Source organism: Erithacus rubecula (genome assembly GCF_903797595.1).
Source record: "Erithacus rubecula genome assembly, chromosome: 22".
In the NCBI taxonomy this organism is placed as follows: Eukaryota; Metazoa; Chordata; class Aves; order Passeriformes; family Muscicapidae; genus Erithacus; species Erithacus rubecula.
The window spans coordinates 10,268,695-10,287,514 of NC_136674.1; the positions used below are offsets into that span (position 1 = coordinate 10,268,695).

An 18,820-nucleotide genomic window follows, 5' to 3' on the forward strand; every position below is an offset into this window, starting at 1 on the left:
GTATAAATGGGCTAAAAGGAAATAAGGTGTGTTTGTGAAATCCTTCAGACTGTTCAGCAGCTGGCTCTGGGTACAGCTCCCAGATCAGTAACTCCTGTAATGCTGGGAGGGTATCCCAAGTGGAACACCAAATTGAAAACCTCTTGGAGTGTTCTCTGCTGGCTTGTGATAGTGGGGTCACAGATTCCCAGAATCCCAGAATGGTGAGGCTGGAAGGAGACACCATGGGTCACCTGGTCCCACCTCCCTAGTCAGTAGGGTCATCCCAGAGCACAGGGTGCAGGATTGTGTCCATGTGGCTCTGGAATATCTCCACCCCCTATCTGGACTGCCTATTCAGGGCTCAGGCACTGCCCAGGAAAGAAGTTCTGCCTCATACTCAGATGAAACTTCCTGGGCATCAGTTCCTGTCCAGGTCACAGGGTTATGTTAATTCTGGGTCTGCCTCCTTGGGCCTGCACTGAAATTCTTGTTTCTGCTCAACATCTGAAGATGTCAGTGTAAGAACTTTTCAAGTAATTTCACTTCTGCTGTTTAAACTGGTGCAGCCCAGGTGTTGTGTGACCTCAAGAAGAGCAGTGAGTGTAGGTTGGAATGAGGCAGGAGTGCCACCCAGACACCCCATCCCTGGTGCCTCCTGCAGCAGCAGATGAGCTCAGCATCCCCAGGAGCTGGCAGCTGCATTCTCGGCATTCCTGCAGCTCCTTAGATGTCAGTGATGTCATCGATAGCAGCAGGGAATTGCAGATCCCAGAGGGCCTGAACTCATGTCTTAGCAAGTAAGCGTAGGAGGAACCAATTTCTGTCGTGTACTGCACTGTATCAGTAAGTTTCATTGAATCAAATCACATCAGATATATTTCTATCTGCATTTCTGTCTTCTGGAAATGCAACAATGTCCAGCAAGAGAGACTCATGTCCTCCACCAGCCACTTGTTCATCCATAGTACAGAAAACTACAGCTGAGCAATAAAACAGTGGGAAGCCAGCACAGAGTGAGATTGAAAAGCAAATAGTTTATTCCTTTAGCTGTTCAATCTTTGTCCTTGTGCCCAGGACCTGCTGACATAAAACATATTTCAAGACAGAACTGGCATGGAGTGAAGGCATCAGCCCTTCTCAGGAAAGAATCCTTTGGAAACTCTGTCTCTTGTCAGCCTGTGAAAGGGATGAGTTTGCATTTTTTTGTTCTGGACAAAATAACTTGTTTTAGGAGCACAGGAGCAAAATTTTAATTAAAGTTTCATAGTTATATCACCTGTCATTCTGTACCAAGAGCTTTGGGGTGATGGCAGACCAGTAGTGTGCAGGCTCTTGGTAGGCATGGGATGCATCAGTTCCTGCTGCTGGTGTAGCTGGGAGTTTGGACCTCTGGGATGGACTGAAGCAGCACTTTTTTAACAATGGTTTGGTGGTACCATGAAGACGATGGCACAGTCTACACATGAACGGCATTAAATAGCATTTCACAGCCTAAAGTTTGGTGGTGAGGGAGATTGACAGACCACAAAACAAATTTCTATTTGAAATGGAAATGTATATATATATTTTCCAGTTATATTTAGGAAGTTGCCTCTGACAGGACCTCCCAGGGTGGTGCAGAGATGAACTTCTGCTCTTGCTGAGCCTTCCCAGGTGCTGTGGGTACAGGACCGTGGGTAGAACAGACTCTCCTCTGCAGCTGCGGAATTTCCTGCTCGGAAGCAGAGTTTGCTCTGCAGCCTCAGTGCTGCTTGAATGTGGCTCTGTGTTACTCAGCTGTAATTAGAGCAGCTTGCCACTTCTTTATTTCATCCCTTCATTTCAATGGGATTTCCAGACCTGGCGCAATTTGCCCCAGAGAGCTGGGGCTTGCTGTCGAGCCTAAATCTAGCCAGACCTTATACCTACACCTGCATTTCTCTATCTGCAAATAACAATGGAAGTGATTTTATCTAATCTCTCACCACCTGGTTTGTTCTTGTCCTCACTCTTAGGCACGAGGGTATTGAAAACACTCTTGGCAGGAGGAGCTTTAAGCTGTGTAACCGCCAGCATTAACATAACCACGCAGGCCATGTGTGAAGAGCAGGTATGGATGGCAGTGAGCTCATGCAGGGAGGGCTGGCCAGGCGGTGTCCCCTGTGATGTCCTGCGGGCAGGGCCCCCCTGTGTGGCCCGGGCAGCCTCAGGGACCCCTCGGACCTTCCTGTCTCTACGTGACTTGGCGCCCGCATCCCAGGACACCTCTCCAGAGCCCATCTGTGCCTTTCTAGTTTGGATTTCATGAGGGAGCGCGCAAGGCCCCTCCTCTGCAGCGGCATTTCGGCGCTGTGCTTTGGAAGGACTCCAGGCCAGCAATGAAGGGCTCTTTGATAATATCTGACGGGTGGGTAAGAATTTTGGGCAGCAGCCAAGGTACACACTGCCTGTAATCGTTAACTCGGTCTGTAAACAGTTCAAACGGCACTGAAGAGGCCGTCAGTTATTACATTAGAGAGAAGCCTTTCATGTGCCCGCGCAGGAGCCGGGCAGCGCAGCACCGGCCCCTGCCGAGCAGCTCCGGCTGCAGGGCTGCAGCGGCCCGGCCCACAGCGCTGCTGAGCTGAGCCTGACCTTCAAACCTCGGCGCTGCAGCAGAGCTCAATCATTGCTTCCCTTTTGTTCTGCACCTGGCTCACCGTGGAGCCCAGCGACCTGGAGGGGGAAGGGATTGGGCAACGCTCCCCTGGCGCCAGCCGGGAAGGTTCAGCAGGGCTGGCTCTTCCACCCCAGACCCATCTCCTGCCCCAGCTCTTCCCTGGGCTGGCTCCTCCACCCCAGACCCATCTCCTTCCCCAACTCTTCCCTGGGGTGACTCCTCCACCCCAGACCCATCTCCTGCCCCAGCTCTTCCCTGGGCTGACTCCTCCACCCCAAACCCATCTCCTGGCTGCAGCTCTTCCCTGGGGTGGCTTCTCCATTCCAAACCCATCTCCTGGCTGCAGCTTTTCCCTGGTGAGAACTCCACGTGCAATCCTAGCAAGTGTTTCACTGATGAACAGATTCCTGGTTTCTCCAGAAATGGCCACAGTGCTGGTTCAGGACCGTGTCAGGGTCCTGACATTTCCAGGCAATGACACTGCTGAGCTTCATCTTCAGGAGAGTTTTAGAGAATTCCCCAGTCCACCTCAACCTCTGGAAAGCCCTTTGGTCTCTTTCCAGAAGCAGTTCAGCCCTTCTGGAGATGTGTGATGCTTCAGAAGTCTTTACTCTTCTAGATCTGCTTTCTCCTTTCTAGAAGATCAAGAATGCTCTTTCTGGCATCAGTTGTCAAGGTTTTAACTTTGAAATCCATTGTAAAAAGCTGGTGGTTGAGGGAAAGTACCCAGTGGCTGCAGTAAAGCTGTCTGGGCTCAGATGGGTCTCTGTATGTAGCCCATCACTGCAGAGCTGCTTTCAGTGTCAGAGCTATCTCAAGTGTTTCATGGACCACTTGTGGGAGTCCTCATGTGTTTGTGCCACAACTGAGCTAGTCCCAAGGGACCTCTGTGCTTGGAGGGGTGAGAAAGCTGCCAGCACAGCTTGGGCTTTGCCAGTGTTTCGAGGGCTGCAGAGGGACAAGACTTGTGTGAGTTCTGTGGGACAGTTTGAACCTCCAGCCACTGCCAGCACAGTACAGAGGATTGTGTCAAAGAGGGTATTCAGGGATGGAGATGACTCCAGAGTGGGGACAGGCTGGGCCCTCCCAAGTGTGTGAGGTGAGCAGGTCAGTCTGGGTTGGATGCTTTCCATGGGATTTGGGATCCAGCCTGCCTGCAGAGTGCTGGAGGCAGAGGAGCATGAGCTGTTCTCCCGTGACTTGGGCCAGCTTGCCTTTACTTCCATTTATTGCTGTGAGTCAGGGCTGACCAAATTCCCTTTGCATTTGATACTCCAATGTGGATGTGTGGAGCGGACAGAGACGTTTAACCAGACATTGTTATGGAACTTTTCCAGAGGTTTCCTTGCCAGTCCATACAATCCTCACATGGTGGCTGGGCCAACAGAAGTGACACTTGCTTCCCTCATGTGGGACTTCTCTGTCTGCAGGAGAGCAAACTTAGCAGACCTGGCAGTGAGAGGCATTCGAGAGTTTTCTCCAGCTCCATGGGAATCATTTTGGTTGGAAAAGCCCTCCAGGACCATCAAGTCCAGCCTGTGCCTTGTGCCTACCTTGTCCCCAGACCAGAGCACAGAGTGCCACGTCCAGGCCTTTCCTGGGTACCTCCAGGGATGGGCACTCCACCATCTCCCTAAACAGCCCCTTCCAAGGCCTGACCACTCTTTTCATGAAGAAATTCCTCTTGATGTCCAACCTGACCTTTCCCTGGCACAGTTTGAGACTGTTTCCTCTTGTCCTGTCCCTTGTTCCCTGGGAGCAGAGCCTGACCCCCACTTGGCCCTAAAGTCCTTTCAGGGAGTTGCAGAGAGCAACTGAAAAGATCCAGACTTCACCTAAACCATCCAATCCTATATATGTGATAATCAAAGAAACATCCCTCTTGGGTTCAGCACTGCTCTTTGTTGTCCACCAGCTTGGTAATGAAAAGGAGAGGGAAAGAGTCACTTCTTGATTAGGGACTGATTTGTTGTATTAAGCCCTCAGGCCCAGCTGACCCCTGACTCAGGCCAAAGGTAGTAAATAAAGGTAGCAAGAATAAAGGACAGAAGCCCAGTATGGCAGTGGCAACTTGTAGGTCCTTTGTCTCCTCTCCTGCCTCTGGCCATTCTTTCAGGGAACTTGGATGGTTGTCAGAGCTGTTCACACATTGAGGTAGGACCTGAGTCTCTCTAAGAATAATGCATCTGTTATCAGTGAATGTGTTTGTCTGTGACTCACATGTGGGTAAGGTGTGTTTGCTGTTATAACTGCTCTTGAAGCTTTATGCAGGTAAATTTAAAAAGCTCTGTATCCTGATGGCTGAGCTTCATGCCCAGGAGTCGTGGAAGTGGCAATTTTTCCTTGGGCCTCTTGAAACATTCTGCTGTTCTTTTCCTTTTCCAACCAGCTGTTTCCATCTCCTTCCTGTCTAAAATCCATTTCATCTCTCTGCCCTGTCCCTCCTCATCCTCCCATGTTCTTCTAGCAGTGTCCCACAGCACTTTCCAGCTCTGTCACTGTGTTTCAGCCTCCTGGCAGCATCTCCTGTGCCTGTGGTAGTGTGTTGTCATTCCTGCTGTTATCTCTGTGAGTAGAGTGGAGTGATCTTGGGTAGGAGTGGCTTCTGTCCAGCTGGTGAAGCTGGAGAGTCAGGTAAACTGGGAAGAGCCTTTCTTATAGCAGTAAAGACATTCACACAGTATTATTCACAAAGTCACAGAATCACTGAGGTTGGAAAAGACCTCAAAGAGCATCAAGTCCAACCTGTGACCAATCCCCACCTTGTCCTCCAGCCCAGAGCACTGATGGACACCTCTAGAGATGGGAACTCCACTGCTTCCCTGGGTACCCCCTTCCAATACCTGACATGAAGAAATTTATACTAATGTCCAGCCTGACCCTCCCTGGGCACAACCTGTAGCTGTTTTCTCTTGTCCTGTCACTTCTCTGACAGGACAAGATCCCCACCTGATCCCCACCTGGCTCCAGCCTCTTACCAGGTTGAGCTTTGGAGCAGGCTGGAAGAGGAGGATCTGGTGACTGGGTTGTCCCAGCAGGGCAGTGTTGCTGTAGGGAGCATTCTGCAGTGACTGAGGAGTGCACATGGCTGCTCCATCCCAGCTGTGCATGGTCCCTGGAGGTGCCCTGGTGCCAGCAGTTTGGACAGTGCCCACACTCTGACACCTCTGGGAGATGCACATCTGCTTTTTAGAGCTGGGACATCTGCTCCTTCCCAAAGGAATCCTGTCTCAGGTGCCCTGTTTCCATTTCCTCATAGATCTAGCAGAGGACCTTGCCCAGTAATCCTTACAGCCAGGCTAGTGTTGGCAGCAAAGATGGAGAGTGTGGTAGGAGACCACTTCCACTTGCCTTTTGAAGCCTACAAAACCTTACTTAGTTTAGAGGCTCACTGACAATTCCAGCAGGGGAGAGTTGTCTTGAGCGAGACATATGCACAAATCCAGGAATATCCATATCCTGCCTCAGGAGCTCGTGCTGGGTGACAGTGACATGACACAGGTGGCTGAAGCCGGCAGGGTAGTAGGCAGTAGGTGTCTCCCACAGATACATGGACGTGGCACAACAATGTCCAAGATGCTCCATGTCCCCAAAGTTGCCACTGTGATGTGCAGTGTCCCAGCAGCCCCAAAGTGTGCAGAGCATTGTGGAGCAATAGATGCTCCTCTGCAGCCCCCTGACTGCAGCAGGCTGTGCCCACAGCCAGGCTGGTGTCCCCACCTTTGCATTTAACAGCTCTGCCTGGTGTTTTGATCCTCAAATTATTCATGTTTTTGATGATTTTTTGTAGCTTTAACATATCCCACCTGTACTATGCTGAAGTATTCTTGTTCACTTAATCACTTGTACAGAAATCTCTGTTTAAGATGGAGTGAGCAGGACTTCTTGTAACAGTCAAAATATTGACACACTGCGGCTTTATCTAGTGGATTTTCATTTTTCATTTATTTTTTACAGTAATGCCTGTTTTCTTTTTGACTGCTTTGGGTGATTCAACAACAGTTTCCATAAAACTCCCCACAGTGACTCCAAGCTCTTTCCTGCTCATTAACAGCTCATCTAGAACTCATCCCTGGGTATATACATGGGTATATTTTTTCATATTTGCATTTTTTAGTATTTTGTATCACTCCATCGTTCCGTATCCTGAGATCCTTTGCTAGAGAGTTTTAATATTTGCCAACTTGAATTTTTATGTGTTACTGAAGAACTCAGTTGTTTCACCATCCCTCTCAATTTCCCTGTGGTTTTGAATATTTGGACAAGATAGTTTGTCTTGGGACTGTCCTGGTGAGTTAATTGTAAGGGCTGCCCTGCTTTCTTCTCTTTTTAGTTGTGAAGATCATAAAACCATGAAATGGTTTGGATTGGAAAGGACCTTAAAGCCCATCTCATCCCACCCCCTGCCATGGGCAGGGACATCTCAAGTTGCTCCCAGCCCTGTCCAGCCTGGCCTTGGGCACTGCCAGGGATCCAGGGGCAGCCACAGCTGCTCTGGGCACCCTGTGCCAGCCCTGCCCACCCTCACAGGGACAATTCCTTCCAATATCCCATCTAACCCTGCCCTCTGGCAGTGGGAAGCCATTCCCAGTGTTCTGCTGCTCCAGGCCATGCCCAAAGTCCTTCTCCCTGGGCAGTCCTGCACAATATTCCATTGTCTTCCACAGCCTTGACCTTGCAGAAGAACAGGAGAGGAGACACCAGAGTCTGGCATTCATGGAGCTGCCTTTAGTCCTACACACACTGACTGCTTTGAGGAGCCCTATGGCTCTATGAACCATCCCTTGCATTTTCCAAAGCTCTGTTAGTTCTTCCCTTCTCTTCATTAGCTTATTTCATTTATTTATTTATTTTGCCTGGTTTTTTTTTTTTTTTTTTTTGGCAGGGAACTCAGGATTATCAATCTGCCATTCCCTGCATTGCTCTAGACTTCTTCAAATGCATGTTGGTATTTGCTGCCTGCAGTTTCTCTGGGATTGTGGTCAATGTAGTGAGGAGTTCAGTTCAGGATTTTTCTCAAGCCCTTTGGTGAACACTCTCCTGTCTTGTTCTCTTCCTGTCTTTTCCATGCCAATCCTATGGGTTGGTCATAACATTTCTCCTGCCACTTCAGATCAGATCAAATTTTGATTCCTCCCCCATGAAGAAAGCGTGGGAAGTGTTCTGAGTTCTCTTACAGAGAAAACTGAGGACTTTCTCCAAGTCCTTTTTCAGCCCTTGTCCCTCAGGATTCCTTGATGAACAGAAAGGGGAACAGAAATATTTAAAGGCTCCTTGGGGAGGAAGAAAAAAAAATACAAATAATCTCTTTTCCATGGGCATGGTTGATTCAGTGAGAATTAATAAGCTCAGGCTGGAGCAAAACCAACTCTAGTGAGGCACTGGAATACACTTTCTGGTGTGGAGGAGAAGGGAGTCCTGGATTTGGTGAGGAGTCCCCCTTTCTGGAAGTCTTTAAAACAGGCTGAGCAAGTGTCTCTGAGGAATGTTTTAGGTCTGGCTGATCCTGCCTTCAGGCAGCAGAGTGGGCTAGGTGACCTCTCAGGGTCACCTTTTTTCCTCCTGTTTTCTACATGCAGCTCCCAAGTGGGAATTGGGCACCTCTCCATGCCTGATACTCCAGGACCTTTCCTCATGTTTCTGCTGCTCAGTGCAACCTGTGAATGATGCTGGGAGGGACAGGTTGGTGTGAAGATGGTGGGACTGGTGGGAATAAAGTGGAAAAGATGGCAAGAAGGAGTTTAAAAAGTGAAATTCAGTATTTTAGATGACTTTGGACATAAAAGGTAGAAAATAAAGACAAGCCATAAGGTAAGGAAACAAGAAACCAAAAAGGTGATAGCCAGAAGATAGGGATGAGGAGGACCTCTGTGTCTTCTCTGAAGGTGTGACAGAGGGATGTGGTGACAGAAGCAGATGGAGTGACAAAGCCAGGGGTCACACGTTGACAGTGTCTTACCAGGGCCAGGGTGTGGACAGAGCTGCAGGGCTGAATCACCCAGGAGTGGGTCCAAACCCTGCCAGCTGCTCTCAGCCCACCCTGGGACCCCAGGAGCACAGAAGCAGGCAGGAATTGTCCTGGGAGAAGGGTCTGGCAGAGCAGCAGTTCAGCTTCCACCAGGGAATCCCAGCTGGAGCAGCACTGTGGCGTCCAGCATAATAACCTGAGCTGACTGGGAGCCCCTGGCAGCAGGGAGTGCTGGACAGGAGTGTGGTGGGATTTAGGCAGCATGTATGAAACCTCTCTGATTTTGGGTATAAGCATACTCTCTCTCTCCAGCAGTGAAATTTTGTTGTCTCCTAGATCACATGAGCAGCTGTGGCCTGTAGCTGTGGCAGTCAGTGCTGCAGAGGTGCCCAGCCCAGCAGAGAGAGGGATGCCCTGCCTGGGAGCCATCTGAGACCCAGGAGGGAGCAAGGGCTCCTGACTCTGCAGCCACACATGGGGCACGAGTCCTCTGCATTGAGCAGTCTTATAATATTTGCTTTTCCACATCATCCTTGGATTATTTTTTGGGGTTTGCTCTTGTCCTATGAGCACAGTGTGCAGCCAGGATTCCTCACTTGTCATGCCAGGGGCAGGGCAGTGGAATGCCAAGATATTATGTTGAAGGATGTAGAAAATAAGAGCTATGTCTTGCTGCTGTGCTGCTGCTGGAGGAGTTGTCTGTACAGCAACAAACAGTAGAAGGAGCTGAGAGGTCTCTGGAGCAGAGTGTGTGTGGCTGTGGTGAATGGTGCCTGTGTCCCTGCCCCAGGAGTGCCCCTGAGCTGCCCCTGGGCACTGCAGGGTGCTCAGAAGGCTCCCAATATGTGTGAGGGACTCAGCACAGAGTAATGAGGGGCCACTGCTCTGCCTCATCTCCAGGGACAGCTGCTGCTGTGGGAGGGGTCTCAGAGACCAGATTGCTCAGCAGGTCTTCTCCTGATTTATCATCTGGGTCTTGCTCCAGAGCAGCTGCCAGCATTTTCCATATGCTCCACATGCACATTTAGAGGTGCAACAGCTTGGCCCATTGCTCATATTCCTGGTGTTCATCTTAATCATGGAATCATGGAATGGCCTGGGTTGGAATGGGTCTTAAAGCCCATCTTGTTCCACCCCCTGCCATGGGCAAGGACACCTTCCACTGTCCCAGATTGCTCCAAGCCCTGCCCAGCCTCACCTTGGACACTTCCTGGGATCCTGGGATGGCCACAGCTTCTCTGGGCACCCTGTGCCAGGCCCCCTCCCCTGATGCTGGGATCAGCCCTGGTCACAGAGGCTGCTCTGAGCTCAGCACACAGGACTGTCACTGTGAGTGTCACAGCCAGGGTCAGACAGCTCCCAGGTCCTCCCCTGCTCCCCCAGGCTCCAGGAGCAGCCCACAGAAGGCTCAGGTGGGGTCCCTCTGAGCTGTTGGAGCTATCCCAAAACACACACTGCATTTCCTTCTGGTGTTTTTCTGTGGCTGTGACAAGCACATATAAACCCAAAGCCATGATCACATATTAACCCAAGCTCCCAGCCAGGCAAGCAGAGCACAAAGCCATGGCATTCTGGGGGCATCCAGTGGGATCCTGGGCACTTGGAGGCTGTGTTGGTGTTGATCAAGGCAGCTCCTGTCAGTACTCCAAGGGAGCAGGGGCTTTTTGGGAGCTTTCCTGACTGCTCCAAGCCATAACAGATCCCACTGCTTCCCTGAAAACCTGGATTTCTAGAGTTTGTGGTGCTTTACTTGGTAGAATTGCACTCTGTCTGATGCCCTGAAGTCTGGTGTCTAAATTGTAGCATCCCAGAATGGTGTGGGTTGGAAGGGACCTAAAGATCATCCAGCTGTTCCCATTGCTATGGGCAGGGACACCTTCCAGTAGACCAGTGTTTTGACAAAAGGATACAAACTTTTATTTTAAAATATTTCAAATTTCACTGAAATTCTTTGCTTTTACTTTGGTTTTAAGCAGTTTCAGACATGATTATGAGTTGGATATGAAATCACAGCCACAGACATTTGCATTAAATATTAGAAGTAGTTGGTCTCCATGCTGTCATCTTAGGATTTGATGATTTTAACTGACTTTCATGGTTTTGTTAGTCCTGTTCTTGTTTTGATGCCCAAGACTTGATGCTACCAAAAGCAGGTCTGTGGCTTTGTGGTGCCTCCCAACTCTGCAGTGCTGATTGCTTGTGGATGTGGGATTGGTGCTGGGTTGAATCACTGCACAGGCAGCAAAAAGCCCTTCTGTCACTGCCCACAGCATTCCTGGCACTTTTCTAATGGTGTAGCCCTGGGATTGAGGGGAGTGTCTGCCAGCCCCTTCCTGGGAAGCCCAGTGCCAGGGGCATCAGTGGGGCACAGCTGGAAGCCATAGAGCTGTGCAGCTCCACAGAGCCCAGCCAGGCTCTGGGGGGACTGTGGTGGTTGGACTGGCTGGGGTGACATTCAGCTGGGTCAGTGACTGTTCTCTGTCATTTAAAGCCTCACTGGCTTGGCCAGGGCCATGGGATGTAGCAGTGTTATGGTGACAGTCAGCAACAGGGTCACCTCTGGGCAGGTGCAGAGGGTTTGCAGGGTGGGCTTGAGCCCCCTTTGCAGTGCTGAGCCCCAGGATCTGAGGTTCCCTTTGCTTTTGTTCCACAGTCCCACCCACTATCCCTGTGCAACACCAGTGAGGATGAGCACACCGAGTCGGGATTCATCACCATCGTCAAGCTGGAGCAGCCTGATCGGGACCCCAACCCCTGCCTGTCCCTGGCCAACAAGGTAAGGGCAAAAATGCCTGAAATGGCATCAGTCTGCAAAGTGAAACCTGTGGTACAGCAAAGGAAATGGGAGGTGGAGGCAGCTGGTAGGAAAGAGCTGTTGGGAAGTGGAGGAAAGGATGAGGACAGAGGAGGATCCTTTGAAGAAGGAACCTTTGCTAGAAGGGGTCCTTTGGGAGAGATGCTGTGCCAGCCATCCCAAACACCCATCCCTTGACCTTTTGGACTGCCTGACTTTGTAAAAGGTGTGGAGTTCCCCCTAGCCTGGCAGCTCTGGGATTCTCAGACTTACTCAACATCCTACACTCTTGGCTGCCTCCTGTTGTACAGCCTCACGTTGCTCCCTGGTCTGTGAGGAGGCCTGTGTTTCTCTGTATTCTGTGGCTTGTGGGGAAACATGGGCACAGAAAACATCTTCTGTGGCTATGTTTCCAAAAATAATGCTGTAATACTTCACTGGATGAGGCACAGTGCTGAGCAGTGAGATGAATGCAGACCAGCTGAACTGGTGGTGGATTGTGACTTGTTAACAGTTCAGGCCCTGGGAGATCTCAGAGGTCTTTGGATTAGGCACCTCAATGAAACAGCAGTTCCTGTGCCAAAAGCTGAGATCACTGGTCCAATTCTCTGGTAATAAGGAAGTCAGGTAGGAACAAGGGTCATTTTAAGTCTTAAAATCTTTGTGACTCTGATTAAGTTGCATGGGTAAGGATGACATTGGCTTTTTCTTTTGATTTTATTACTACCAAATGTTGGGCTATTTTCATGCTTGTGCAGGTGTTGTACAAACATGAAAACCCTCTTATTCAGGTCTTCTTGGCTTTACCTGGATTGCCTTCAGGTGATTCCACCCTATTGCCTTCTTCCTGGTGGTGATGGCATGGTGAGGACAGGAACAGGGTCCTTTTCCATGTTCCCTGCAGCTCAGCTGAAGAAGGCAGGCAAAACTCTGACCCAGTTTTTGCTCCTGCACAGCAGGGTGTTTTCACGGAGGCTGTGGCATCAAAAGCAAGAAAAGGGATGTGGTGCCATGATGGATTTGCCATCCCAGGGCTGGTTCCCCCTAACTGCATGGGCATCCAGGCAGCAGTACCTATCCCTTCTTGGGTTGCCTAGCCCAAATTTGGGATGCTGCTGCTCTGGAGCTGGTGACAGCTGTTGGCATGAGCCAGCGTGATGGAATTGTCAACCTCCTGTCAGTTCCCCCACACCTGGAAAATGGCCTGGGCCCAGCTGGGCAGCTTGTGACAGACATGAGGAAAAGGGCTGGGTAGGTTTCTCCAGCTCTCCACTGTCCATCCAGACATGACCATCACATGACAGTGGTACCAGGGTGTCCCAGGATGTTTGGTCAGTGCAGCTGCTGTAGAGGATCATGAACAAGAGAACAAAGTAGCTGCAAAGGCCCATCTTCCATTTCAGAGCCTTAAAAGGTTTCAAAACGTTGGCCATGTTGGATGAGGCTTGGAACAACCTGGTCTAGTGGAAGGTGTCCCTGGCCATAACAGGGGGTGGAATGTGATGAACTTCAAGGTCCCTTCCAGCCCAAACCATTTTGGGGTTCTGGGAGTCTAACTGTTTCACCAGCTTTGTCCTTCATCTTTGAGACTGTGATCACAGCACTGGAAGTACCGGTGTGTTACTGAGTCCAGGGATCAGCTGAGGAGGGTTGGCACAAGGGGCACAAGACATTGCTGCACTCTGCTCTTCCACCTTCATCCCTTCTCCAGGACCCCTAAACCCCCCAAAGCAAACAAACCCTCAGGACACCTGGCAGACTGACTTCACTGGCCATCAGTCATCACTACTCTATTACCAGGGCCAGATCCAACACTGGATTTTGACATCCAGCTGTACATGACAGTAGTTGCCATCCTGCAGGTGTTCCTGCTCTAAAATCTCACCAAGGGAGGCTCACAGTTCTTCTGTCACAAATAGGAGTAGTGTAGCCATGAAATAGAGCAGGTGCTCCTTAAGCTGGCCACATCTATAAGGCTCTGCCTTATATCATGGATCCTGCACCCCCTGCAATTCCTGCCTGTCTGCTTCTCCATCCTCCTGAAGCTTCTGCCAAGCTCCCTCCCTCCAACATCATGAGCAGAGAATCACAAGATGGTTGGGACTGGAAGGGACCTCAAAAATAATCTCATTCTAAGCTTCTGCCATGGGCAGCTTAGAAGTCTCTTCCTCAAAATCCCAGTACCACACTCCTCCTCTGGAGCAGGGGTGTAGCTGTGGGATGTGGCTGGTGCTGGCTGGAGTAGGAACCTTGTTTTCCTGGCAAGTATGTCTTGGGGCAGAGCTTTGCATGTGGAATTGCAGGGCTGTATCAATGATGATAAAAATAGCCATGTGCAGTGTTATCACAACCTCTGCTTCAGCTGTCACCCAGCCAAGCCCTGCACACAGACAGCCCTGGCCAGCTCAACACGAGAACTCCACCAGCCACCTGAGGCACTTTCCTGCTTCTTAAATTCTATCACTGCTTCAGCATCCAAAGCTAAAACCAGAAGAGAGAGCACTAGAGGAGAGGAAGGCATGGGAAGGACCTCTGGAATAAATTCAGAGTCATTTATTTTTCTTTCTGATGATAATTTGTAAATTTTTGGGGGACTTTTTAAAATTTTATTTCTGATTGAACCAGTGATTGCAAGTCTGGTTGACAGACTGCTGAGATCTCCAAAATCATCCGGTACATACCTATTTGCACCAGAAGTGTTTCAATCCTCAAAGAGTGAGCTGGCTGTGCCATGTGGCTGAAGAGATACTTCACAAAGACAGCAAACACTGAGAAAATTATTGTATCAAGGAGGTAGTGAAAGGCTTGAACAGAATTACAGAATAACTTGAGTTGGAAAGGAACCCCAGGGATCACCAATCCAGCCCCTGGACCTGCACAGAGTCCCCAAAAATCCCACCCTGTGCATCCCTGGCAGTGCCCTGGCAGCCTCTGGGCCATGTCCATTCTCTGGGGAGCCTGGGCAGTGCCCAGCACCCTCTGGGGGAAGAACCTTTCCTGATCTCCAGCCTGACCCTGCCCTGGCACAGCTCCAGCCCTTCCCTGAGCCCTGTTCCTAGTCACCAGAAGTTGTGTCCTTTGCAACAAGAGTTAGAAAGCTGTTGGGAAAAGTTATTTGTCCAGTCTGAGTAGTTCATTGCCCCATAATCAGTGTCTCTAGCAGGATAAAATCTTTGTAGAGCTGTTTGTTGTTCATCAAAGCCTGACTATCAGATGGAATTCACTCCCTGAAAAGGCCTCTTCCCCTGAAAATGCTGGCAAAGACTGAGGTTCCGTCGATCCCAAGCAGGACCCCAGTCTATGGTTCCTGTCCCAAACCTTGATCCCACTTTTCCAGTTTCCCTACGAGTGTCAAATCCCATCAGCAGCTCAGAGCCTCCACCTCTGCCTGTTGCTGACCATCTGCAGCTGCACTCCCCTCCCTGTACACAGACCCTTCTGAGGTGACCCAGGAGCAGGGCTGGAGCTAGGAATGCTGCATCCCTTGGCCCAGCCCTGCAGGAGTGGGGCAGTGCCCCGTGCTCCCCAGCTAGGCTTTGGCAATGCTGCTCCTGTTTGCTCAGATCAAAGGGCTCTGCCTGAGCAGCCATGGCCCAGCCCAGCCTTCTGCTCGTGTTCCATCTCCCAGGGCTGCCTGAGAGGAGGTGGGTGACCCATGAGGTCCTGGCTGGTTGCCTCACCATGCTGGCATGGTGGGTCTCACTCAGCTGTCCCTCCATGCTGGGAAAGCCATCAGACTGCTAATCCTAGAGCAGACCTGCAGCTCTGGCTCCACCTGAGCTTCTCCCTGATGAGCAGGGGGAACTAGGGAGAGCAGCATGAGTGGGAGTCAAGCCCTCTGACAGCCCTGGTGCTGCTGGGTGGCAGGGGACCTGTGGAAGCTTCTGCTGTTGGTAGAGGTCAGCAGGGCTAGCAGGGCTGCATGTTTCTGCCCAGCAAATCCAGCTCTGAAACAAAGAAGCTGGCACATGGATAGCTGGGGAATGATTAGGTTTGTGTGTTGCTGTGACTGCAAAACCATCAACTAGTTCACCTCCACAACTTTGGGAGGAAACCACCCATGAGCCACGGGGGCTCTGGCAAGAGCAGGCACTGCAGCCCAACACAAGCTCAGGAACCAAGGTGGGAATGGTTTCCTCAGTCCAAGCAGGTGATTCTTTCTCCTGGCAAGAGCCCAGGAGGCAGACACAGATCCAATGGCAGATGTGGACACAGGTTACAATACAAAATGTCCACTGAAGCTTCTGTTGTTTTGGACAGGCAAAGCTGGCAGGGGAGCGTGGAGCGCGTGCGATCCTTTTCGACATCACCGATGATGAAAGTGCTGCTGATCAGGTACAGACCTCAGTGATACCCTCAGCTAAAACATAGTGTTCCTGTCCCACCCTAGATGTGCTCAGGGCAGAAGCCCCCAGTCACCAGTGGGAGGTTCCAGGAGGATGCTGCTGGTTTTAGGTGTTGGCTCTTAGCCCATACAGACACTCTCCATGGCACCATTCATGCTCTTAAAAGGCATTGTCTGGTCAATCAAACTTTTCTGCAAGGAGCTGGATATTTTCTCTTGGAAAGTCATAAGTTTCCCCATCCCATCTAGTCCATTCAGCCCAGTGTACCTCAGGAAGGATGATTTCTCAAGTTTTCAAGCCAAAGTCACAGCCCCCTGCTTTACCGTTGGCACAGGTTTAATCTTGGTTTAGACACCTCCAAAGGTCCCTTTCCCCAGCACTGTTGTCATCTTTGGAAGACAATCAATTCCCTGTCCAGATAATCCAGGGATATGAAAAACATCCAGCTGTAGGTAAGGAACAGACAGGGGAGCTGGTGCCTGACCTCCTCCAAACTCTAGGCTGACTATTTACTGGATCATGGCTCTTCCATGCGTTTAGAACTTAATTTCTGGTGTTATAGAAACACAACAGCAAATGCATGAGGTGATGCTGAGGTTGCTCAGATCCCAGTCTCTGATCCCTACCCTGAGCTGTGGCTCCCACTTTCCAGCTTTCCCATTTGGCATACTAAAGCCAAGAGTATCAAATCCTATCAAAAACTCAGAGCCTTCAACCTTTCCTCCATGGTCTTCCTGACCATCTGCACCTCCATTCACATCTCCATTCCTGCCCACTGACCTTTGGATTCCCCCAGGTATCCCTCCAGGGTATGGGAAGGGGTTACTGATCCAGGTCAGTCTGGAGGAGAGCAGGCTCAGACACTTACTGAGCCAACCTGTGCTAGGCTGCCTGGACCACAATGGAAAACTGCAGGTGTGACCAGGAACAGCAGAATGTCCTTAGGGAGGAGGGGAACTGGATGGGTCCAGTGCAGAGGAAGCATTTCTGTGCTGAAGGCAGCACTTGGCAGTGCTGCCAAGTTGGCAGTTCCACAGGGAAGAGGAGGGACCAAGAGCTTTTGCACAGGGGCTTGAAAGCAGCTCAGGAGACACCAAGCAATGACCAGCTGTGCATGAGGAGTCACCAGCAGGGAAAATGAAGAAGTCCATGCTGAAAAATTGGTAAAAGAGAAGCTTCCATCTGATTCATCACAGAGGGATAGTGTAAACTTGGGGGAGCAGTCAGTCTCTGAAGTGTTGTGAGAAGCATTCTGAGGAACAGATGTGCCTGGGGGGCCGGGCTTGTCCTTGTTTCAGGCTGTTCTGGATCAGCCCTCACTGTGTTTGTTTCTTTGCAGCTGAGGAAGCCCAGAGGCCTGAGCCAGCCCGTGGTCCTGATCAGAGGCCATGACGCTGAGCTCCTCATGGGTGTTGTGAACAAGAACAGAGAGGCCCATGTCAAGATAGAGGTCAAGGAGCCACCAGCTTGGGTAAGAGGCACATGGTTCTCACTGCCTCCTCTATCCTCCCTCCCAACCTGCTGGGCTTTCCCAGAGAAGCTGAACCTCCCTTGTCGGGGATGGGGATCACTGTTGCAGGAGTTGCAGGAGTTGTCTGTAACATTCAGACCTGCTGCAAGTAAAGGCTCAAAAGCACTTTCAGCTTCCTTAGTTTCTTTTGCTTTAACATCATGAGTGAAGCAGGGGGATTCTGTCTCTTGAAGTAAGACCAAGCTTTGATTTTCTCATCGCGTGCTACCTTAGACCAAGGTCTCAAGGGAGCTAAGATGCTGCAAGACAGAGATACTCCATTTTTGTATAGATGTGCAGAAAAGACTGAACTGTTTTTTTCTTTTACCTATAAAGAGCAAAGAGGAGGATCTTGGCCAAGGATGATATTTTCCAAGGCTGATGGTCCAGAAGAGATGGAGATTCCCCATGCCTCTAAGAGCCAAGAGTAATTTCCATACAAGAGTAATTTCTGTCTGTTTTATCCAACAGCCAGACTACGACGTGTGGATTCTTCTCACAGTGGTCAGCACTGTGGTCGTCATCATTTTAATTTTTGTTGTCCGCACAAAGTGCCAGCTGAACAGGACTCAGGTAGGGATCTCATGGAGTAGACATGACTGAGCAAACAGGAATACAGGAAAAGCAGGAACAGACACCTTTTGGGAGGGGAAATGGGCAGATAGTGATAGGATAGGAAGAACAGTTTTAAACTAAGAGGAGAGACTTAGAGTAGATGTGGGAAGAAATTCTTCCCTGTGAGGATGATGAGGCTCTGGCACAGGGTGCCCAGAGAAGCTGTGGCTGCCCCTGGATGCCTGGAAGTGCCCAAGGCCAGGTTGGACTGGGCTTGGAGCAACCTGGGATAGTGGAAGATGTCATTGGCCATGGCAGGGGAGTGGAATAAGATGAGCTTTAAGGTCCCTTCTAATTCAAACCATTCCAAGATTCTATGATTGTATGATTTAGTATTCTTAATAGAAATTAACAAATGAAATAATCATCTTCCCAGAGTCAGATGTATTTCTATATTTGACACTATCCCATTTGTCCTATAGAGAGACAGTCCTTTGGGGATCAAAATTTCAGCACTGCTGAGTGATTTGAATGTCTAGGGCCAGATGTCTCCTGCTGGTGACAAAGCCTACTGTGGCTGAGTCAGCTTAGACAGAAAGTCACCTCTGCAGATGAGTATCGTCCCCAAATTTCTGATAATCCCGTTTTGAGTGTGGGAGGGCAGGGTAAGGCTGCAGCTCTCCTCAAGGCCCGTCTGTGTCCGCAGGACTCGGTGCAGCAGCAGACCCTGCAGGCCATCGGGCAGCTGGCCACGCGCCGCTACCAGCCCCGGGCGCGGCCGGCCCCGCGCTGGGACTCGGCCAGCAGCTGCAGCTCCGCCCCGGTCTGTGCCATCTGCCTCGAGGAGTTCAGCGAGGGCCAGGTAGGCGCTGGGCTGCACTGGGCTGCGCCACTCGTGCTCTGGCCTCCCAGGGTGAGGGGTCAGCCGTGGGACTGAGCGTGGCAGGAGCCACAGGCCTGGGGGGTGCTTCCTTCTGAACTGCTGAGTGCTGGACAGGCACTGCATCCATGGAGGTGTGCCTGCCCC

General features: G+C 50.6%; 1 protein-coding gene across 1 annotated transcript in view; it reads left to right on the plus strand.

Annotated features, from left to right (window-relative positions):
* The window catches only part of RNF43 (ring finger protein 43), a 55,842-nt gene that overhangs the window by 27,024 nt on the left and 9,998 nt on the right, over positions 1-18,820 (plus strand). The window contains exons 2-6 of the mRNA XM_079324772.1: positions 11,242-11,364; positions 15,643-15,717; positions 17,068-17,199; positions 17,710-17,811; positions 18,500-18,655. Of these exons, the coding sequence (XP_079180898.1) occupies positions 11,242-11,364; positions 15,643-15,717; positions 17,068-17,199; positions 17,710-17,811; positions 18,500-18,655 (588 nt within the window). The remainder of the gene's footprint in view (positions 1-11,241; positions 11,365-15,642; positions 15,718-17,067; positions 17,200-17,709; positions 17,812-18,499; positions 18,656-18,820) is intronic.